Source organism: Crocodylus porosus, unplaced genomic scaffold, assembly GCF_001723895.1.
Source record: "Crocodylus porosus isolate Cpor-Errol unplaced genomic scaffold, CroPor_comp1, whole genome shotgun sequence".
Classification (NCBI taxonomy): Eukaryota; Metazoa; Chordata; order Crocodylia; family Crocodylidae; genus Crocodylus; species Crocodylus porosus.
Genome location: NW_017728886.1, coordinates 132,280,235 through 132,304,762, shown reverse-complemented (window position 1 = coordinate 132,304,762; position 24,528 = coordinate 132,280,235). Strand labels below are relative to the sequence as shown.

General features: G+C 38.8%; 1 protein-coding gene across 1 annotated transcript in view; it reads left to right on the top strand.

Annotated features, from left to right (window-relative positions):
* CDH18 (cadherin 18) overlaps positions 1–24,528 on the top strand; it is a 485,140-nt gene that overhangs the window by 365,128 nt on the left and 95,484 nt on the right. The window contains exon 6 of the mRNA XM_019541925.1: positions 15,820–15,987. Coding sequence (XP_019397470.1) covers positions 15,820–15,987 — 168 coding nt within the window. The remainder of the gene's footprint in view (positions 1–15,819; positions 15,988–24,528) is intronic.

Below are 24,528 nucleotides of genomic sequence, written 5' to 3'. Positions count from 1 at the left end.
CAAAACACCATCATTTCATTTTGATGCCTGTTTCACCATTTCAAAGGGACAGAGTTTCATTTCAATGTTTTTTTTCATTTTGATGCACTGTCCCATTTCATTTTGTCAAAACTGTTTCACTGTTTTGACGTGTTTCAACATTTTGCTCATAGGCTATACTGGGGAATCATGAAAATGCCTGAAACTTTGTCATTTCATGGCTGATTTAGATGAAAATTGCAGGGATGATAGCCCCTTCTGAGGGAATGTAACCTGCCAAGTGTTAAGGAGATAAGTTTCTTGGAAACTACATCTCAAACTTCAAATGCACCCTCAGGAAGGCTTTGGGGCTGTGCCGGACTCCTCCCGAGGGTGCAGGCCCCCAGATTTGCCACTGCCACCTGGGATTGGCACTGGGCACAGTCAGAGGCCAGCGCCAAGGAAGACTGATGCTGCTGCTGGCACCAGGCAGCAGCAGAAGTCTCCTGGGCTGAGCTCCATGGGGCTGCGGAGCTGCTTAGAGCACAGCCACAGCTTTCCCTGCCCACCACTGCTGGGCTGAACTCTGAGCAGCTCTGCAGCCCCATGGAGCTCAGCCTGGAAGTGGGAGGCAGAGTGCAGCCCTGGCTGTCCCCTGTCTCCCACTGCTTCAAAACTCAAAACATTTCAGAACTTTCAAAATGTTTCAAGTGTCCTCATTTTGTTTCCAAGATGTTTTGAAGCTTTTTGTTTTTTTTCAATTTCAATGTTTCAAGCTCAAAACACATCAAAAGAGCTTTGAAATTAAATACTCGGAGAAATTTCACACAGCCCTAGTTGGTAGGCCTGATTAGGGAGTGGGAGGGAGGGGGGGACAATGAGCCTATCCAGGGCTGGGGGCAGGGACTCAATTGATTAACTCAGGTTGGTGGGGGATGGCAAACCTGATCCAGATAGGGGGTGGGTGAAAGGGAGGGGCAAACCTGATCCAGATAGGGGGTGGGCGAAAGGGAGGGCTAACATGTAGCCTAGCCTAGGGTGGTCACATGTCAGTCTAATAGAAGCTGGGCAACACATCATAAATACACCTAGTTTACTTCAATCCAAAATAATTTTCAGTTGCATACAAGCCAAGATTTCAGTAGAGATAAGGTTTATGCTTCATGTTTTCAGGCAGGAGCAGACCATCGTACAATATAACATCCATTCAATTCAAAAGAAAAATGGATTTATGCAGCTGTGTCAATATATGTTACTTCATTTTTTTTTCTTTATGCTTTTTTTTAGTCAAAGGGACAGGGCTTATTATGGAACTTATGTCCCAAAATATTGGATATTATTTTTAAACATGTTGATGTGATACTGTTTTATAGGAATATTGCACATATAACAATGAAACAATAGACATCTGTTTTCAGTTGACAGATTTATTGTACCTTCAGGTTCAGATTTATTTCATCTTCAACCCAATCAATATTTAACTCCCAGTCTATAAATTCTGATTGAAATTCAACAGAAGTCAATAGCTACCTATTATGTCACCTAAAGGACAAAGATTTTGGGGGGGTTGGGATCCAGGAAACAGAGTAGCATTTGTAAACGCTATTATCACAAGCTTCTTGATAGAAGTATTTCATTAAATTAATTTTATTTATATACATGAATTTTATATATATAGTAGCAACATCTTCTGTCTGTACACTGTGTGCATTTAACTTTAACACTAAAACAGCTTTGTTTATTGTATTATGTTGGTTACCTGTTCAATCTTTCATTTACCAAGAATGCAGTCATCAAATGTAGTGGAGACGAACCTTTTTAGCTGATGTGTCACAAATCAGTTCTGCTGCTCTGATTTCTGCTCCCTGTCACCTCCCCCATGTGCCACATGCCACACACACCCAGGCTGCCTATACCACTTCTGGTATGCATGTTGTTGGTTCACCACCCCAGAATAATGCATTTGTTCTCTTGGTCTTCTTTTGAAGTACAGTGGATGTTGCAGAATACTTTTTGCTATAGTGGAGGCAGATCACTGTTCAGTCAAAAATATTAAACATTCAAAATGAGTAAATTTGTTGCAGAGCACATTCCTCCTTTTTTTAATCCATGATAATGGTTTACATATCCCTGAGGTTTTTCATCCAAAGATTTTGAAAGCCCTGATTAAAAAAATGCTTACCATTTTTTGTAACTTCACATACATAAGCCGCTCTATTAACAGAAAGTTTTAAACCTTGAAATCAACTTAATTTGCATTACTTGTGCTTTAAAGTTACAGTCACATTTATAGACTTTGCAACATAGGTTCCTAAATTATTTACAAAGCTTATTTCAAATTTCCCACTACTATCATGAGGTTGCTTAGTATTACTAAAGCTTTTTAGGGACATGCAAATGAGGCACTGAGATTGTTACATGACTGAGCTCATATGATTCAGTGCTTAAGTGGAAAGGGAAACTAATCATCTGAACTCTTGACCTATTGCTAAAGCTCAGTTTTTCCCTGGCAGATATCTGAAATTATATGTCTGAAGCTTGTGTATCAGCTGAAATATAAGCAGGTCAGTAAATGAAATTTCATTGAAAGGGAGTTTTCAGTGTGTTTTTCCCTAATATGAAAAGTATGATTGCTCCTTTTGGATGCATATAATCATTGTCTCATCTTGTCTCTGTTATCAAGGTATCACTTAGCAGTTAAAGTACAATTTTATACTACAGAGCAGCCAGCCACATTAATTATCTTCAGTTATTTAGATATATAACCACATAATTACTAAAGGCAAAAAGTTACATGTTTAGAGGTATAAAAGTCTAATATAATACATAGACAGGAAATGTGAAAGTAAGCCTGAAATTCTATCCTCATCTTCTACCACTGTAAGGAAATTAATAAAGTCAAAAAATATATCAGCTGTGGCCTGATTTCAACTGCTTCTTGGTCAGTTTCCATGTCATTTAATACACTGATTGAATGAGATTTCTTAGAGCAAGGGAGAGACTGGGAAGAAAATAAATATTGTACAACCATATCAGGACAGTGTATATATCTACATGTATGTTCCCTTGCTGTTCTCTCACAGCCCTGCCCACTTTGTTGTGGAAATCTGGAAATTAAGTGGTGAATCTACTCTAGAATGGTCCTCCATTTCACTCTAAAGATCTCTGACTTGTTTAAAAGTGGGGTGCCACATATTTAGGGCAGGCATGAATGAGCAAAAGATGATGCATGGGTTGGGCCATGCTCTTTGGTGATAGCCTTGAGCATACCATGTTACAGAAGCGACAAACCTAGAAAGACCTGTCAGGAGTACTGAAGTTGCCTCAGTTCTAGATGGAGTCAGGCACTCATCATTCGCATGTATTCACGAAGTTGAACATTATATAGCATACCAATGATAGAAACAATATTACATTTTATCCAGTCAATTTGGAAGGATTCTACTCCATCTCAAGAAATAAATTTAAACAAAAATAATGGAAAAGCAAGTTTAAGAGGTCTTAAAAGCAGTTTATAGTTTCATAGCTTCTAGGGTCGGAAGGGACCTGAGTAGATCATCTAGTCCGACCCCCTGCCATGGCAGGAAAGATTACTGGGGTCAAACAACCCCAGCAAAGGTGTTCATCTAACCTCCTCTTAAAGACCCCCAGGGCAGGGGCCAGCACCACTTCTCTTGGAAGTTGGTTCCAGATCCTAGCCGCCCTGACCATGAAGTAGCACCTCCTGATATCTAACTTAAATCTACCCTCTACCAGCTTGTGACCATTATTCCTGGTCACTCCTGGCAGTGCTCGGGGGAACAGGGACTTCCCCAGTGCCTGCTGATCCCCTTAAATAGGGGATTTGTCATAGAGATTGTTTAGCTACATTTTGCTGTTGCCAGATCCCTGGGAAATTATTGATAACTACTTAACATCCTGTATTTTTTCATAAGGACAGAACAATTTGATATAGAAATTCTGAAAAGAAGTGTAATCAATAAAAAGACCCAGTGGGTGCACCTACACTAGACACCTTACTGCAAAGTAGTATAGTTTGCTGCACAGTAAGCATGTGCATGTACATGTGCACATGCTTACTGCTCAGTAAACCTTGCTAATGCAAGTAGAAGATTTATTTGTGAGTAGTTACTGCACAGTAACGCATATGTAGGTGCCTGCCCAGGATTACTCCCTATCCCTGGGAGAAGCCTGCTGCTGGGGCAGGTTCTATCACTAGCGCACAGGCGGGACTATGTCCCTCTGCCCCAGCAGCAGGAAGCTCCAAACACACCATTCCGAAATCATGATTATTATCTCCCAGCCCCTGCTTTGCCATCATGAGCAGGGAGCAGGGGGCTGGGAGATCCTACAACTGTGGAGCTTGGGCTGGGAAATTAGGATCTCCCAGTGCCGGCCCCATGGTCATGGAGCTGGTGCTTGGAGCTTCCTTCTTGTGGGGGCCTGGGAGCCTGTTCCACACCCAGCTCTGTGCCTGTGGAGCTGAGCAGGGAAGAAGCTCTCCAACCTGTTCCCCACCCAGCTCCATGTTCACAGAGCTGAGCAGGGAGCAGGCTCTTCAGCCTCTATCCTGCAATTGCAGAGTGGAGGCTAGGAACTGTCCTGATCAGGGCCAGAAACCAGCCCTGCACCCTGATCAGGTGATCAAGGCATAAGGCTTGGAAAGAGCTGCAAGGGTGGGGCAGATTGGGGCAGGGGGCTGGGACCTGTCCCCTACAGCTCTTTCTGAGTCTCCTGCCCTGATCAGGGAGCTGGGGCTGGGAGCTCCCTACTGCTGCAGCAGGGGGACATTGTCCCAGACCTGGCAGCAGGCACCCCCTGGGGGCAGGGAGCAATGTTCCAGTCCTGGCCAAGAGACAGGTGTCTCTTGGCCTTGTGGTCCCTGCAAGACCCTGGGCTAGCAACCAGGGTAAGCTCTATGCTCCCCTTGGTGGCAGTAGGGGACCATTGCAGGGCCACAGAAAATGGCAGCAGTTTGCTGTTGGGAACAGCAAATCTGCTCCCACATCTATGCATGTGTAGACATGTGGCCAGGAGTGTTTACTAGTGAATAGTTATTTCACATATAAACTGACCCCAGATCAAATGCATGTGTAGGCACACCCAGTTAGAAGGAAAAATATCAGTGAAGCATTTACGTAATTGTTTAGGCCCATAACCAATTTGAAAAAGTTGTTTGGAATGTTCTGGAAAGGAATGTTTAGTTATTGGAGAAGTCACAGTTTTGTATCTGTGTGCAATTTGGAGCTTTTAAGGGTATTATGGAATAATGAAGTGGAGAAATAAAATCAGCAATTAGATTACAAAAAATAATACATAATAATGAATAAAAAGGGAAATAAAATCAATAGAAGTTAGAAGTCAAGAGGAAGAAAATAGGTAAGGGAATCTAAATACATCAGGCAAAATGTTGTGGCTGTCAGAGCTAAGGAAAATATGAAGGAGATTTGTTTTCAGTACAGTAAGTACAGAAGGAATCCTGGTAGTAATATAGGCTCATTATTTAATGGTGATGGTAATAATTTAATAACAATACAAAAGAGGTCAAAGTGATCAAAAATATTTCTATTTCATATTTGAAAGGAAGTGTATGATGTACTTCTGTCACATGAGGATGGTGAATAGCTTTCAGGTTTATTAGTAACCAAGACCAATAACACTTTACTTATTCTTGATATAAAGATTTTTAAATAAGCCAGCTGGTCTAACTTGGAATAAAGTATCCTTAGAGAACTGTCTAAGATGATCTCTAACTTACTAGTATTCATTTTATATTACAAGACTGAAGTGTGTCAATGTTGTACCAATATTGAAAAGAGCTGAATGACCCAAGTAAGTATAGGCTAGTCAGACTGATATCAATCTGAGGCAAAGTAATGGAAAAGCTGACAGGAATTCAGTAGGTAAAGAATTATAAGACAGGAATATAATTAATGCCAGTCAACCCAGTTGTATAAAAAGTAGGTCTTGTCAAACAAATCTGATTTCATTTTTTGATGAGATTACAAATTAAGTTGATTGAGGTAACTGCATGGATGTAATAAACTTCTATAAGGCATTTCTACTTGCCATTTGGATTGATAAAAATCACTAAACAATAGCAACAAGTCACATGTTGAAAGGACGAAGCACTAACTAATGGACAGATCTCAAAACACAGTCATCAGTGGAGAGTCATGCTTAAATGGGAATGTTTTTAATTGGGTTACACAGGAATCATTATGAAGCCAAATGATATTCAGTTTTTTCATTAAAGACTTGGAAGTAAATATAAAACTGTTCCTGATTAAAATTTTTGGATGACACAAAAATTTAAAGAAAGGTATGTAGAGTGATCTAGATTCTTTGAAAATGTGGGCCTAAAAAACCAAAATGTGTTTTAATATAGCCACAGGCAAAGTCACATAACTATGAACAAGGAATTGAAAGTATTACCCCAGAAGGGAACAGTGCATCTGAGGCATAGAGATCAATCAACTTAATATGAGCTTCCGGTACAAAAAGGGCTGATATGATCCTTGGATGTATATAAACAGGAGAGTAGTTCAAGAGATTTTATCCCTGTAAATATCACTGATGAAGCTGATACTGGAAAGCTACACAAAGTTCTGGGGCCAGATTCCATTCCACCTATTGGTTGTCTAAGTGGACTTAGGCAGTTCTATTTTACCCTATTCCTGTATTTGAAAATCTATTAATGCATGTACTTTTGTAACAAATCATCATCTGACCCTTAAGACTGAGGCACAGAAAAACAGCAAGGAGAAGAACCCACCCACTTGCCTTATTAACTTGTTTCTCCAGGATTTTGAGCTGGGTGGAATAGGATCCCCTTTGGCATCACCATTTGGTCCACTTAAATGCCTAATACATGGATAAGAATCAGTCCGCATTTTTTAAAGGATGTTGAAAAATGAACTGGTTCAAGAGAGCACCATCAAAGTTATTTAAGTAATGTAAGAAATAAGAAATATAGTCATAAACTTAAAAAGTTCAGTCTACTTAAGTTATTGAAAAAGGCTGAGAGGTGACTTTCACAATGTATAGATTCCTTCATGGTGAAACAAGGTAAGGATATAAGGAGCTCATAAGTTTAGTGAAGAACTAACACCTAGAAGCCAAAGCTACACTAATGCAAACTGGAAACATGGCATTGATTTTTAAATGGCTGATCAACCACTGGGACAAAGTACTGGGGGAAGAGATGAGTTATCTACCTCTTGATCTCCTAGAAGACAAGATGCATTTCTCCAAGATATGCTTTAGGCAGACACCCTGGGGTCAATCCCTGGTGAAATGAAGTGGTCTTTGATGATCTGATAGCTCCATTTGGGCTTTAACAAACTATGAATCTGTGAGATGAAGAATTCAACATTTAAGGATTTGAGGCCTTGAAGAACTTTATCTTTTTAGGAAAATATAATTTAATTGCAGAAAAATTAGGTTAAGATATAAAGTTACACTCAAGGGCCTCAGTACTTCTGCTGAAGGTAAGGACCATTGGTAAACATGAGCATTTGTAGACAACACATTAAAGCGGTTAAATGCCCTTTTGCACTGCGTTAATGGTGTTGCTGTTTGTATGAGTTTGCAAATTTGGCAGTGTATTACACGTTAATTCCAGCCACTGTAGCAAATTTGTTGGTGTAATGCACTTTAAATGATTTTCGGGTGCAGCAAACAAAAACACCTCCAGAGAGTTTTAATTTGCTACCTTACAGCCACAGAGGGAATCACTGGGCTCTGTGCAGCTCAGGAGCTATGCACGCAGCCCAGCAGCAGCCCAGGAAGGCAGGCTGCATGGAAGGAAAAAAAAAATAAAGCGGCAAGCTTGGTCTTTATTTCTTTTCCCCGAGGAGCCTGCCTGCGCTTCCCTCCACAGCTGTGATGCCCCCTGGGATTGCCTAAGCCGGGTGCCTGCAAGAGGGTGCTTCCTGGGGCAGGGGCGGGGTGGCACCACTGCCACAGAGGGAAGCCCCAGCCTTCCCCCTCCCTGTTTTACCCCCCCCAGGTTAGGGACTGCTTGGCCCACCAGCAGCTTGTTCTCCCCTCCCCACCATGGATAGGCAGGTAAGGACATGGGTATACATGACACGTGGGTTTACTTCACCCTAAATTGAAGTGATGTTAAAAAAAAAAAAACACTGCTTCAATTTAAACCCCCATGTCATGTACAAATGCCCCATGAGTTCAAATATACTTCCTCTCCCAGAATAGATTTCCTGTGTTTTAGAGGAAATGAAGAAATATTTTAAATAGAAGCCAAAAATGATACCTCTAACAATGTTGTGTTTATGAAGAGGACATTAATCCTTTGATCTCTTTGAAAAAATTAGCCACCACTACTGGCCACCAGTACTGACTACTGGCCGCTAGTGATACTGTTGCCTGATTTTAGATGGACACTATCTGTCAAAGGGCATTCAGACACTGTGAGAACTCTAAGAAACTCTGGTACAGTATTTACTTGTTAGAGATCATGTTTCTTAACTTCCAATTCAGTGCTAACTTTTCTCGGTTAAATAGCTATGAAGGTGGGGTCTTTTGTGCTGGAAAGCACTTTAATATAGTTACTGTGTAGAACTCACTGCACCCACAGAGTGTTGACTCTTCCTGTGTCACTTTGAGATTAGCACCATGAAAGCACTTAACCCTCTTGCATTCCTGAAAGTCAGTTTATATTCCTTGCTGCTACTCATACTCCAACACAGTGTTTATTTTATCTGACCCAATTCAAATCTCCCTGTTATTTATAAAGATAGGGTAAAATATTTAAATGAACAGCTTTTCCCTCATTTTTTTTATCTGTGGTGGGCACATCTACACAAGACATTTACTGCAGAGCTGACTATTGGCGCAAACAAAACTAACATACCTGGAGTGGGTATTTACAAGTACTACCCTCCTCTGAAGTTTTTTCATGCACACCAGTGCATATGTAGGTGCTGACCCAGCTGGCTGGGGCACAAGGGTGCTTCAGTGTGTGGGCTGCCTGCAGGCTGCTCTGACTGGGCTCAGTGTGCTGAGCATGAATAAACTCTGGAGCTAATTGCTTTGAAATTATTTGCTCCTGGGCCCACATTCAACCAGCATCCCTATGAGCCAAAAACTCTGGAGTAATAAACTCTGTTGATTTGTGAACATTAAATGCACATGTAGACATGCCCAGTGTGCCATAATATATTCTTGTGCCCCTCAGAGAGTAAACCAGTAGAGATTCCTTGACTGCTGCTTACAAAGCTAAAGTTCTAGACATTAGCACCTTGTGCAATCTGTCACCTTTAAAAAAGTATTTTTAAAGTGTTAGAGCTTTGCAGCTTATTTAACAATTGATGTGGAGTATATGTGTTGTTTGGTTGCTAAATTAGTTGATGAGTTCAACACAGGTCAGTGAGCCAAAGTTAAAGTGTAATATTTACAGGAGTGAGTACAGTCACAGTACTGTGAACTTGTAATCTACAACCACTAGACCCAGATGAAAACCCCTCCATATCAGAGTGATTGGGAAGCTGCAGTCAGACAGCAATTTGCAGGCATTGGGAAAGCTACAGTGCTTCAATAGTAAAACACCACAGGTAATAGGATCCTGCTGATTCAGCCAGCCTACAGAGGTCTGAGAGGAAAAAGGAATGTTTTTAAAAAAACTGGGAGTAAAAAACAACTGAAGCAGAACTGACAAAGCTAGCATCCATTATATAGCTGCTTTAACTATGGGCAATAGAAAGAATGACAGTATGCTGCCCAGCTTGGGTGGTCTGTTGCTATGGTAGTTCTGTAATAGACAGTTTCACAATTTACAGTGACTGTATATGGCAGATTAGGTTTTCCTGTCTCATCACCTGCAGGTAGCATGGCAGCATGTACTATATTTATTTCACTTGGTTCTGCTCTGCATTAGGAAAATGTTGAATGATATTGTGATTACATTTGGTATCCACACAAATATAAGAAGAAATTATTTCTGCTATGTCTTTTCACTCCATCAGTAAAGTCTTCCTTCAAGCTAATAGATGTTATCAATTTGGGAGGTTTCTACCTGTGCTTTTTAAATTTTTTTTATAGTTTCAGGCTTCCAGTCTCAAAGATTCCTGACACAGCTTTTGTTATTGATGGCAAATGTTGATTGATTTTTTTTCCCCTTCCTTTACTGTTATAGCATCATTACTCTAGGGAACCCCACTTGATTTAATCAAACAGAATATTATATTCTAATTTAGTTTTCAGTGTTGTTGCCTACTTATTCAAGAAGTCTTATCAATTTCTCTTGCTGAGGAGAAAAATTCTCTCTGTCTCTCTCTCTCATGCTAACATTGCCCACGTCCAGATGAGCACAGCCATGTGCTGTGTGATGCCGCAAACACATCTACGGTGCCGTACACCATACTGGCCCAGTCTGGGACTCTCCAACGGCTAGGGGCACATAGGCAGGGGCTCCCATCACTAAGGGTAGCCCAATGGGGGGGCCAGGGACCCAACCCACCTGTGCTCTGGAGGCCTCGGGGTCCATGCCTCCCCCTATCTCCAGGTGCAGCAGGCAGGCAGCAGCAGGCACCTCTACCCAAAGCACAGTTGGGGGGAGCACAGGCCCCCCAGGGCCTCTGCTGCAGTGTGCCCAGCAGTGGGGAACCCCCCTCCTGCCACACACCACTGAACCACGGAGACTTGCAGACCCAGCCATGTGTGGTCCTGAGGCTACGTGCATCCAGCTGCTGGATGGGTGCAGCTCAGTGCAGCAGCGGGACACAAGTGGAGTTGGGTCCCAGCCCAACTGGGTCTGGTAAGATCTGGTCATCCAGAGGCATGTGGGGGGGCTCCCACCACTGGGTGCAGCCTGGCAGTGGCCTCAGGGGCCCGTGCCCCCCCACCTGTGCTCAGGATGGAGACAGCTGCTGCTGCAGGCTGCCTGCTGTACCCTGAGCACAGGCTGGGGGGACAGGGGCCCCTGGGGCCCCCACCAGGCTGCACCCAGTGGCAGGAGTCCCCCCTGCACCTTTGGGACTACCAGGGGTGCAGACAATTTGAGCAGTCCCTTGGGTGCATGGGGGGGTCTAGGTTATGATGTTGGCTGAGTGTGTGCCCCTGCTGCAGCCACCCAAAGTCCAGCTTCCTTGTGGCTCTACCTGCTCCCCCTGCTGCCTACTGTTATATAGTGTTATATACTGTTATTTCTATATTTTCTTTCTGCTAAGCCTTGCCCTCTTGCCTGCCCAGCACTGGGACACATGTCCCAGTGGGGCAGGGTGGGGTGTAGGAAGTGGCACAGGGGAAGATCATAGTTCCTGGGCTGCCCTTTACTTCCAAAATGTGATCTTTACCATAAAAGGATTGGAGACCACTGATCTAGGCTGAACGAAATAAAACATAACAAAACACCTTTATTTTAAACATTCTTAAATTTGGGGGAGCTATGGATTTGGGGTTAATTTTGTGGCTTTTGTTTAAAGCGTGTGTCATGTTTGGACGTCTAGAGCTCTATTGTAATTCCTTAGCAATTACCTGAATTGCAGGGTGGAGGAGGGAAGGAATAGGCAGGAAAGCCACGTGATTATGTGCTTTCAAGTTTTTGTATTTTCAGTTAGAAATTTATTTTAATGTACTCAAGACACTCAAGAAAAATAATGTTATAATAAAGTGAATCTAATAATAACCTATCCACCTACTCCTAAATCAACACAGTGACAGAAATAGAACTTTCAACCACAATCTGAAAATAATACTAATGAAATTATCATATTTCTCTACTTCCTATACCACTTGTTTTTCATCCCTAATTAGTCGAAATTCTCATGTAATCAGTTCATTAAATGGACATTTAAAATATATCTTAATAAGTGTAATGATTATTACTGTTACCAGACTAACAACATTAGAAACCACTAGAAAGTACTGCAGGTTTTAAAAAAAATGTAGATGATTACACTGGGGTGGTATGACCTAATGGTACTTGAGAAATTGTCTACTGATGAATGTTCATGTTCTAATAACAAAATTAAACATTTCACTTGTGAATATTTTAATTTCATGTGCCAAACTGAGTAGCTGTAAAGGAGAAATAAATAGCCTTAGTCAATTCCCAGATATAAGTCCTTTTTGTTAAGGATGTGTAAACTTGTCTTGGTTTATGTCATTTTCTACCTTACATATCTTCCTGGGAATGAGCTTTACTGGAATCTTGCCTAGGGTTGTTTTCAGGTATCAATCCTAGGCAGTAAAGTTTCAGAGGGAATTACTGATGTTGCTTTTGAGATCTGTCTCTGGTATGTTTCTGAGAGGCAGTATAATACAATGTCAGAGTGACTTTGGGAAAATGAGGGCTCTGTGCTCCATTTCTAGGCTTGGAGTATACAGAACAGGAGCAGTTGGGTGGGATGTACTTCTTAATGGTGCTGTCAGGGGCACTGCCAAAGCTATACAGATGAATCCTCAGGGACCATTCCCAGTCCAAAAGTGAATGATTGTCAGAGTAGCTTGAAATGTATTCTAGAAAACAGTAAGCACGAAAGCCCTCTTTGTTTTGTTTTGTTCTTAATTAATTCAGATACATTTGAATATACATATGATTTTAGAACCAAACTCTCAAAACAGTTGAAGGAGTATTCTTGAGCTACATAGCATACTGAGTTTTTGATTGTGAACTTTACTGGTGGCATACTCTAGGAAAAGGAGTTTACAGCTTTGCTGCATGACTAATAACTCTCATTGGCCGCATCTGCACGCGCAGGCTCATGTGGTTGCTGTAACTAAAAAAGTGGCACAAATTTGTGCTGCTGCTTTTTGCCCTGGTGCACGCCCTTGCACATGTGGTTAATGTGGAGAAAACTGCTTTAGGTGGAGTAGGGGACCCTGAGGTGAGCATCTGTGCTGCCCCAACAGCCTTCCATGGAGTCCTGGGGGACTCCCAGGTCTCTAACAGTGGCAATCCGGGTATGCAGAGCCTGGCCAGCAGTTGAAGTATGGCTATGGCTGGCCAGGCTCCTGTTTCCAGTAGCACATGCTGCCGCCACGTGCCCAGTCCTGCTTTTTTTCTGAGGGTTTTTTGTTTGTTTTTTTAAATTTAAATCCTGGTATCTAATATGCAGTGTGGAGAACCAAATCACATATGCAAGGTGTGTTTTGTGGTGCCTTGAATGCCTTTGAGGTGCTGCAGAACACACATGCATGCTTGTGTGAATGCAGCCATTGGGCCAGTTCTGGCCTGATCCAAATGTTCTGGGATAAACAAAGCAATTTTTTGTTGTAGCAATTGGTTTCCAGTTGCTTTTGATTACCACTATTTACCCATTTATTTATTTTACAGAAAACATAGGTAGGGAGCAAGTAGAAAGGTGTGGGAATGGTTAGAGCTGAACTACATTTTTAACATACTTTTATTTACATGTCTTCTGTTTCCACTCTTCAAGATATAAACCATTTTCTGAATGGAAAAAAATTACTAAACATTTAGTATATTAATATTCTCCATATTATAATTAGTAGGGTTTTGTATAAGACAGAAATTTCAGCTGGTCATGGGTTTCAAGTTTTCAAAATTTGCTTTGTTTTTACTTTGAACAAGAACTTTTTTTTTAAATTCTCAGTGAAGGAACAGCAAAAAATATGCTTTGTTCCTGACAAAGTCTCTCTTGGCTGAGTTTTTGCAGGGGGTTATTATCATATCTTATGTAATCTAATAAGGTCAAATGAAAAATAATTTCAGTATGAAAAACCCAAACATTCCTATTGGTAAGTGTTAAAAAAAGCTTTTTCACACTGTAGAAACTTTTTTCCAGCCTTCTTCTAGAGTTAAATTCCAGTAATATTGACTATATTTCTTCAAGCATTTTGCTTTCTAAGGAACTACATATTGAAATGAAATATGTTTTTCCTTTAAAATTTCTCAGTCTAATTCTAATTTTTATATGTAAGTTGCGGCTTGAGGGTGTATTCTGAGTATTTTGTGATGATCCAAGTTAAGAAGCATATCTTTAATTGATGAACATACAAATAAAGTAGAATTGCACAGCTTTCCCTTTGGTTCCAGTGGCCAGGATGTTAATGTTTCTCTTAAGAACAAACTTCAATGCAAATCAAAATTGATTTGAAAATCACAAAATTTTAATTTTGTTTTTTTAAGAACACTTCTCCACAATTATATGTACATTAGTTATTTCAAATGCTAATTTATTTTCTAAAATATTTATTGCAGTTCCCTCCCATGCGATCCTGATGAATTTTCTCTATAGAAACCCACTGCATGTGTGGGCATGCACCAGTTCAGCCTTCACAAAGAGTATGCAATTTAGTTCCCTGAGTTTAAAGCAGCTGCTCTTTGGTTTTTCAGTAGGATAGTAAGGATGTGACAGAATACACTGAAATGTATATTTCAGGTATATACTTTCAAGATTGTTTCCCTGTTTTTACTATTGAAAAACAATTTGGCAAAGTTTAAAATATAATAAAAAGAAAATGGTACTTCTGGAAATATTTTTTCACTTTAGATAATTGTGGAAACACAAACTCCAGGAACCATGCTGTTCGGAAAATTTCTTTGAGGGGGAGAATGCTTATTCCTTGTACATGGCTATCAAATGATTTAAATGTGCAAGGAAACAACAGTTACACCTGTTGAGGTTTATTTTTTCCTCCAGTCATTATAACAGTCATTAAGTTTAAAAGATCATAGCTGAGTTATTCCTAACATTACATACAGTTTTAATTTAACAAGGGTAGCCCTTCATGCATTTTTAAGAATGTCTTGATAGCTGTAACTTCATTTTCTTCATTTAACAGCATGCTTCCAATGCCTTTACAGATCATTTTTAATTCTAAAACTTGAGGAAGAAGTCTGCTCTAGAAAGAGACTTAGGGGATTTTTTTTCATGCTTTATTATCTTCTATATCAGATGGGCCCACTTTTCAAGTAATATTGTTTGGGATTTATCTGACCTCCAAACTTCCCAACACACTGGGATTAGAGAAAGTAATTGGATTCTCTCTATCTAATATATCAACACTGGTGATAATAGTTCCATGGGTCAGATTATTCCCACAGTGATTTTTGTATAACTCTGTTTTCATCAGTGTGTGTTTGCATATGGGGAACATTTCTACTGATTTTACTTAAAATTAAATAAGATTTTCAGCTCCTTCACTTTCAAGTTTGTTGACTGGTAGAGCATCACTAAAGTAAAAATTTGTTTTTATACTAATGCTAACAGTCACACCTAAAACTATGAATGCGCGTATGGAACTTTTTTTTTTTTTAATAAGAAGGTACATGTTTTTAAATAGTGTTTCAGCTACTACCCATGAAAACTTCTGGGAAAAAGAAAAAATATATTTTTGTTCAAATACCTTACATAATTTGAGTTTCTTTGATGGGGCATAATTCACATTCATTAAAATTTCAATTAAACTACTACTTAAGTAATTATCATATATGAGAATACATTGTCTTTTCTGATGATGTACCTTGAGGTCTTTTTACATTACATGAAATAGATTAATCATTTATTAATATATTATTAAATTTTCTTGTACTATGGGTGATTTTAATTTCTACATATCCTCAAGCAAACTGACTATCTAGCAATTGCTACCATAATTATATTACAAAACAATGAAATACTCTGACATTTCTTCATACTGTAATATATAACTCATTTTTTATCAGTTGTCTGCTCACAAGAGACTGGCAGTGTGTTGATTATAAATCACAAATTAAATTAAAAATGGTTTATCTTGGATGTATGTAGACTTTTCATTAGTAGAACATTTGCTATATCCTACCTTTTGACAGGGGAAGGTTTGCGGGTGTCTACCTTTTGTTGCCATTAGGAAAATCTAATCCTGATCTTTCTCTTGTTTTTCTTTACTTCACAGGCGTTATCAGGACTGCCTTGCATAATATGGACAGGGAAGCCAGAGAGCGGTATTCCGTTGTCATTCAAGCCAAAGATATGGCTGGGCAGGTTGGAGGGCTATCAGGGTCAACAACTGTAAATATCACACTTACCGATGTCAACGACAATCCACCAAGGTTTCCTCAGAGTATGTACAAGTTCAGCACATGTTTGATTTGAAAAACCAAATTAACTTTCATTGAAGGCTGAGGTTATTAAAGAAAATGACTCATAATTCAAGTTGGCAATGAGACATTGGATGCTCTAACTTTTTTCTGCTTTTCATTTTCTTGTATGCTTTCTTATGAGGTGTTCTATAAGAATATGATACAGATCAAGCACTAAAATCAATTAAGAGTCCTTTCAACTATTTAGTAAATGAATAAGTAAAAAAGAATGGGATGCAGGGAGAGAATGAAAGAACACTGTAGTGTGTGTGTTGTGTTCCGTCCATTTCAAAATGCATTGTTCAGCACTTCCATAACAGCATGGTGTTAATTCACCAAGCATGTTGTTCCCATGAAACAGAACAGGCAAAGCAAAGCTTCCTTCCTTAAAATATAAGATTTAAATCAGCATGCACATTCACATGCCTATCCCCGCCCTTGAGATTCCATTTCTTTCTCCATCTTTAACATGTCTATGCAAAATGTATAAATTGCTTGTAAAGTTAAAACACAATACAAGTATGGCTGTTGGTAACTGTTATAGGGTGGTCTGTTCCCTTAAGGAGGAGCCACCAGCCCCTCCTTAAGGACATTTAGCTGTGGGACATTTTGCTAATGAAAAAGTATCCCACTGGGAGCTTAAAATCCACAGGAGAGAAGAGAAGGGACAGCCTTTGAGGGAACAGCTTGCAAGGAGGAGAAGCCATTCTGCTGTGCTGGGGAGAAGCCGAGTGGGAAGTACTTCTGTCATAATGTCCAGAGAGGACAGAGGATTTTGTTTTTTTCTGTTTGTGTTGCTAAAGACTAAAGTTTATTTGGTGGGACTAATAGCAGAGCTAACTGCCTTGTGAAGGGCAACAGGATCAAGGATCCACCTATAATAACCGACAATAAATCCTGCTTTTTTCCTACTTAAATGAAGTGTGGATACAAGATTTTCAGAAACTGAACACTGGCATTTTGTGTATCTGATGAATGATCTTGTTATAAGAATATATTAATGTGAATATTAATAGAAAATTAATTCACAACCACCATATTACATATCTATATGTATAGACTTAACAAACCTGAGCAACAGATTCCAGGAATTTTCATTTTGGCCAGTGATTAACTTAGGGGTTTGGCAGGATAAAATGGCTCAGGATTATGAATATCATAATTTAGATTTAAATATTGTTTCAGCCACTGGAGAACAGCTATCCCAATGGGAAGAATGTTAAGCTATTTAAAGAAAAAGTTTTATAGGAGTAGAGATCATCAAGTTCCAACCCCCCAAAAAAAAAACAAAAACAAAAACAAAAACCACCAAAGCTTCCTGACAGTGGATAGTCTGTAAAATCTGGCCATTAATATGAAAACTCATCAAAGGTGTTGTAATAATGAATATTTTGCTGTGTTTTTCACACACAGAATTCAGAGCTTTTGAAGTCTAGCCAAGAAAACAAAGAATTTAGTTTTCTGTCCCATAAAACTAGGAAAATAATCACCATATTTAACACTCAATTGGAAAGGTAAATGGTAAGGCATATATCTGAACAATTGTTACATTTAGATAGCTTAATTAGAAGAAAAAAGTCTCAGCTTGTCATGATGTGTATAAATTCAGGGACAAGGGAAGGCAAAAATTAATCAAAACATAGCAGCTTTGGAGAGCTTGCTGGGTTGTTTTGTTTCACTGGAGGAGGAAGTGTGACCCTAAACAGACATGAATGGAGATGTGTGTGCACATGTTTATGTGTCCATTTGTTTGCATGTTGGAGGAGATTCTGCAGAGAAATTTAAATCTATTTATGTGTATTTCATTATTTTTATGGCAGCAAAGATATAACATTTTAAAAAACATCTCTCTCATCTAACACATTAGACATTCATTAGGTACCAGTGCAAGACTAGGAAACAGCTGCTTTCATGAGACATAAGTCTTCCCTTTTTTGGAAAATATTTTTCCTGAAATGTATATTGTAAAAAAGCAAACACTCACTGTAGCTTCTCTGAAGCAGAAATTCCACACTATATAATTGGCTGTAACAGCTTATTTACACCTTCTCAACCAATTGAATTGCATCCCAAAATCTTGGAACTAAAAATCTTTGTAAATCTATGTTTGAAATATAATTGTGTATTGCCAACACCTGGACAGTACTCTGAGGTGTGGCCTTTGTAACATGAAATATCATGTTAGACACACAAATATCAGTAGGACAAAACTAATTTCATCTTCTATTTTTATTCTGTCTGTGCTTCATTCTTCTTATGCTTCTAGCATCTGTCTCCTTACCATGCAGACTATGAGTTTAGATTACCTGTTAGCAGGCAGGTGATGCTAAGTGAATACTCGTGGCACATATCAGAGATGGAAGTTGCCCTTCAGCTAGGGTTTTGGGATGAATAACTTTACTGTAGGACCTGTGTGATCATCCAAGCTTAAAGTGAATTCTTAGGCAGGACTTCATATTCCTTTATTGTAGCCTTTTCTTTTTTGTGACAGTCAGTGAATGCCCTGTTAAGTTCTGAGCCTGACTATATCACATGTGCTATACTTCAGCATATGTTGGGAAGGGTGCCTGTTTGGAGCTTTTATTACTTAGGTTTCTCTTGTTTGAAGTGAATATATTACTATTTTAAATTTTAGGAACTCATCCTAGAATTACTCTATTCTTCTTCCATAGTGAAAAAACAAGTGAAAGCTAAGAGCTAGAATGTTACAAGGGGTGTCCTCGATCAAAAAAGGTTGGAAACCACAGAATTAAAACATAGAATTGATGTCCTTTCCCCATACAAAAAGACAGGCTTCATAGAAGGAAAAGAACCTCACAGATGATGGAAAATTTTAACAGCCACCATGAATTTAAGGTAGCTTTAGAAGCAGATACTATTAAAAAAAAGGGTCTATGTTTTTGTTTCAAAAAATGTCAAAAAGGCCACTAGGCCATACATGCAGTTGCTACTAAACTTAAATTTATAATGTGATTTCAGTATGTACTTATCTTATGACTTTTTAAAAAATCAATCAGATGTATATACTTTCATGCAAAATTAGATTCAAAGTTCACTCATTTTTTAAAATTTGTTCTATGAGGAGGAGAGTTAGCTAGAATTCTTCTGGAAAACAAAACTCAAAAACACTTGGTATGGCCATGCAGTGTTTTTAGGAAACCAAACAGTCCAAGTCACTAGGGAGCATTAGATGTATTCTAAGTAGCCTGTTTTGATTGTATGGTTTTACTATTATTAAATATTAATTTTTATATATGTATATGTAATTTGTATGGTAGTCGCACTGAATATTTTTGGTACAAACTGGTGTTGTGTTTCTCTTTTGTGCATAAAATTAGATCCTTATTTCAGCTAACCTATATGTTAAGTTTCTATTTTAGTCCCAAAAATAGATCACTTGAATATTTCATGTTCAATTTACCTATTTTCTAATTTGTATTAGAAATCATCAGATGCAATAGATCTCCAAGATACTTGACTTTAATTAGTCTTCATTTAAAGTAGCAAATATTATGCAGCTTATATTAAAGTCAAGCCAGAAGGCAGTTGAACTATCTAAGTTCATTTTTATGGATGTTCAGAACATGGAGTTTCTCTTCAGTATTTTCAATGCGTGGAAAGTAAAGAGATTGGGAGACAGTCAGAAAGAAAAACCAAATAAGTTCCTATTAGAGTTTTTTATTATCCAGTCTATTAAAATTTACCTGAATCAAATCTGTCAGGCTAAAGAGCAACAACCTGCTGTCTAAAAATGAGAGTGTTACTTGGTTTTACATCCTTGTAAGAACTATTTTGAATGACCTGCCTAACAAAGTTGCTGAAGCAAAAACTTTAGGTCATTTAGAAATCAATTATAATCAATAGCACCCTGGGGAAATAGCATATTTAAAGGGATAAACCTCAATTGTCTGATGGAATTTTACCATTTCCACTGTGTTTTACATTCTTAATATGCTAAAACCATTGATAATAGGAGAGTTGGAGAAGTAGAAGCATATATAACATAAAAATACGAAGATATAAAGTAGCTAAAAGTTTTTCAACTAATGGGAGCTAATGGGAGCTCTGTGTCTAAGCAACTAATTGGCAACAATTTATGTGATGAATTTGTCTTCTCTGCAGATTATCTTAAGCAGATGTGGATTTTCTTGTGTGTATTAAATTGGCCAAGCAAGTTGATTTTGAATTTAAGTTGCACTACTGTTTAAATATTATTCAATATTTGAAATTTGATAGGATATGGTTAACTGTATTTGGTCACAAAAATCTCATAATATGGTTGCTGTGCATAGTTGAAAACATGTAATTCATGTAATCAGGATTTCACCATGAATACTTAATTGCACTAAAATTCTAAAATTCCCTTTAATAACATTTTATCACACAATTAGTGGTGGAAATTAAGCATAAAAGGGGAGTCAGATGACCAAAAGAATATATATTTAAATTAGAATTAATACTTGGGAAAACTGCTTGCTTTATTTACCCATATATAGTATCTGTTTGTTTCTGTATGGAAGTTAGAGGCTCGGGGAATTTTGTTGTTTTATTTTTATTTCTTTTGACAGAACCTTATCCTTGTGGTTGTTTACATGTGGCATAGATAAGTGTCATATATTAATTATATGTCCCAATCAAACAAGAACATTTCAAAGGACGCTTTAGTGAAAATAAATGAAATTCTTATTTCACCAGAAACTAAACATTCATGACTGAAAAATTTGGATGAAAAAGGAAATACTGTTCCAGGTAGAGGAGATAGCTTGTGTGTTTTTTCCAGGGAACTAACATTCATAAATATGCTTTCTAATGCATCACCACTGTTACAAATTCTTTCTCCTGCACAAGTCCCTCATTTTAGCCAATGGGTTCCATGTGAATACAGTGAACTGCAAGCATGCAGCAAGGGAAGTCTAGGAAGAATGTTGTATTAGTTTTCAGATCTTAGATGTGATTTATCAGTAAGATTTAGAATGAGCTATTCAAACATTACAAGTGAAGACCAAAGTTCTCACAAATTCATATATTTTAGCAATCTATATAACACAGGAAGTATTCAGTGAATACTACATTATCCTCATTTCTGTACTAGTGAGGTCATTAGATCATTGCTAAATTGAAACTAAGAAAAGAGCTGACAGTGGAATTGACAGCAAAGAGGAGAAATATTCACACATTTAAAAATACTGGATATCTGCTAGTAAGCAACTAAAAGTAAATCTTCCCTTTTCAAGAAAAAAAAATGTAAAAATAAGGTAAGATGAGAAACAAATTCAGATTTAAAACAATGGTGAAATCTAAAATATTCTTCCCTTTATTATGAGAAAAACCATATTGGGGACTAGACCTCTATACATAAGTATGCTAATTTACTTCTTAAATTTCTTCATACAGTACACAGATCACATCACTTACTATTTGCAGTCAAGTATCATTCATTTTCCTGCAGTTGTTTACATAGAAAAGGGATCATGAAAGTGCCAATTTTGGCTTCAGAGCTAGTCAGGAAGTCAGCTCAGTTCTTATTTATTAAGACTTCATATTATCCTTCTCAAGACTATGGAACTTACTCTCAGAGGGCACATCTACACACGTGGTTTAATGCACAGTAGCCTATTTTACTGCACCTTTCTTCAGTACCTCACACTGGAGGTACCAAATTTAATGCACATCAGAAAAAATGCCTTAATGCACATGTAGACACACCCAAAGGCTCCAAATCAACAAAAAATTTAAGTTCTGTACCTCTTCAGAATAGCACTTAAGCACTTCTAGACTTTGAACTGGGCATTGAATAGCAGAATAATTTTACAGGTAAATGATTACTTTGAATTAAAATTAATCTTAAATTGTGTTTTTCAGCAAAACTGTTACAAATCAAAAATTGTTCCAAAAATCTCCATAGATGAAAGTTTCTCCTTCAGGAGAAGCTGAAAAGAGATTATAAACTTTCAAAAAAACACCAGAAGAGTTGACCTCCTTTAAAATGTGTGCACTGTAGTGATAAATGTTATAATTTATAGATGCTCCCTAACAAGAGGCTGATGGAATTGGGATCTGGGAGATGGTCCCTTGGTGCTATAACAGGAAATTAGTTATTTAAGAGCCAAACAGGGACTACAGAGGTCACACCGTGCTCTAGAATAAAATCTGCTGTATAGTTCTTCATTCTTGTGTGTCAGAAGTGGCAAATGAGAAATAACTTGAAAGAATTAGAATTGCTAATTGAAAAGTTGTAACCTGACAGCAAATGGAAGAACAGCCATGTGGAAGAAAAAAAACCTGTAAGTGATTTGCTTGCACAGCTAAGTAAACAATAATTAGTCATAGACATTTTGTCACCTCCATTTAGCCTTCTGATGCTGAACAATGTAGTGGAGAACTGGAAGATATACAGACAAAGGTTTGAGTGCACTTAGCAGCCACAGAGGCATAAAGAACCAGAAAAACAAATAGAGTCAAATTATCTCTAGTCTTGAATATTGTAGTAGGGGAAGCCTTGGCTGTTTAGGACACCTTTAGTTTTGAGAGAGGTCAGAGTGTGATATTAAGTAAAATATTATCCACATTTCAGGAGTACTGCATGCCAACAAAGAATGAGACCTTGAAAGATACAGATGTTTATTTGAAAACAAGTAGCATGAGAAAGTATAAACAGTATGTTACTGAGCTAAAAAGACTGATTAACTAGTGTGCTTTTGGGAACTTGATGGAATATGTGATTAGATAAAGGGTAATTTGTAGCATTGCAGACACTGCATTACAAGAAATAATACTACATATGGGAAACTTGTTGCTAGAAAAGACTAGCCAAATGTGCAAGGCCATAGAAACTGTGACTGCCCAGGTTGCAGACCTGAAAACACCAGCAGGGGGGCTTCCATGTAGTAGACCAAAAAAGCATGCAGCCAAAGAAGCTACTTCACAGAGTTAAATTTTTCATTGGCAAGGAAGAAAGAGTCATGCAGAACATGTAAAAAGCAACATGACCCTCAGCTGTGCCGCATTTGAAAACCTGTGCTTTACCTGTAACAAGAGGAATTGTTTGGCAAGTACAGCAAATTCCAAGCACAAAATCCACAAGTGTACATAGTAGAGTATAAAGTGGGAAAAAAGTTGTTTTTTTTAAAATAAATGGGTTATAGATAGGGTTGAATCAAGCAAAATTGATTAGAGAAACTAGATTTTGTCAGTGAAAGTGCAGGGAACAACGGTTCCATTTAAATTGGATACTGGAGTTCAGGTTTATGTTCTACCAGAGTATGACTGTACATACTATACATACATATTATAACATTAAAATTGAAACCAAAAGTGAGTCCAACAAACATAAAAATAACTAGCCATTTAGAAACAAATATACCATTGACAGGGGGTGCATTACTAACATCCAATATAAAGACAGAATTTACAAATTTCCATTCATAGTTGTACCCAGGAAGCACACAGCTTTTGGGTCTGACAGCTTATGAGAACCTGAATCTAGTTAAGTGTGTACTTGCAGTAACAGAAGACACAATGTTTGTACTTCCTGATGACCCGTTTGATTGGCACTGCCAAAATCTCGATAATCTTCTTAAGAAGAAATGAGTTGTTCCAAAATACAAGAAGCTGCCATGTCCTTATGGAACTTCATGGACACAAATGCAAATACCATCATGCAGAAACTGAAAATCATCCTTAGCAGTCTTTTAGGGCTGCTGATTAAATTCGGAGGAGATTTGGCCCGATTTGACAGCCAAATCTCCAAATCTGAATTGAATCAAGGGATAAATAAAAAGGTCTGAAGCAAGTCAAAGCTTTCCAGATTGATTCAAAAAAGATTCGGAGAGTCCCCAGTTGCTCCAGCAGGGAGCTGGAGCCAGACTCAGAGCTGGTACGTAGGGGCGAGGGGAGGGAAGGCTGGAGAAGGGGGGTGTGGGACCATGGGGGGACCCATGCCAGGCCCTATCCCCTGCCTGCTCCCCCAGCCCTGCCATGGCTGCCTTGCCCACCCCAGCTCCCAGCCCTTTAAATAAAAGTCCCCACTCAACAGGTACTGCCTGGCAGGGGGGTAATCCCCACTGTCCCCCACTGCCCCATACCATGCGGGGGGCTCTGCCACGAGCCTCCTTCCCCCTCCCCCACTCTCCTAGGCCCCCCATAGCTGCCTTGCCCACCCCAGCTCCAGCCCTTTTAAAAAAAACCCCAAAACCTAGACTCACCAGCTAATGCAGTGGCCTCAGAGTTTTTTTTGGGGGGGGGGTTCATGCAGAACACCCCACACAGTACATCACAGTGAATCAGAATCATAGAATCAATGAGTCAGAAGGGACCTAGACAGATCATGTAGTCTGACCCCCCTGCCATGGGCAGGAAGGAGCACTGGGGATGGGAGGGGCCAGGTGCCTATCCAGTCTCCTCTTGAAGATTTCCAGGGAAGGTGAGAGCACCACCTCTTTGGGAAGCCTGTTCCAGGCTCTGGCCACCCTTACAGTGAAGTAGTTCTTCCTAATATCTAACCTAAACCTATCCTCCCTCAG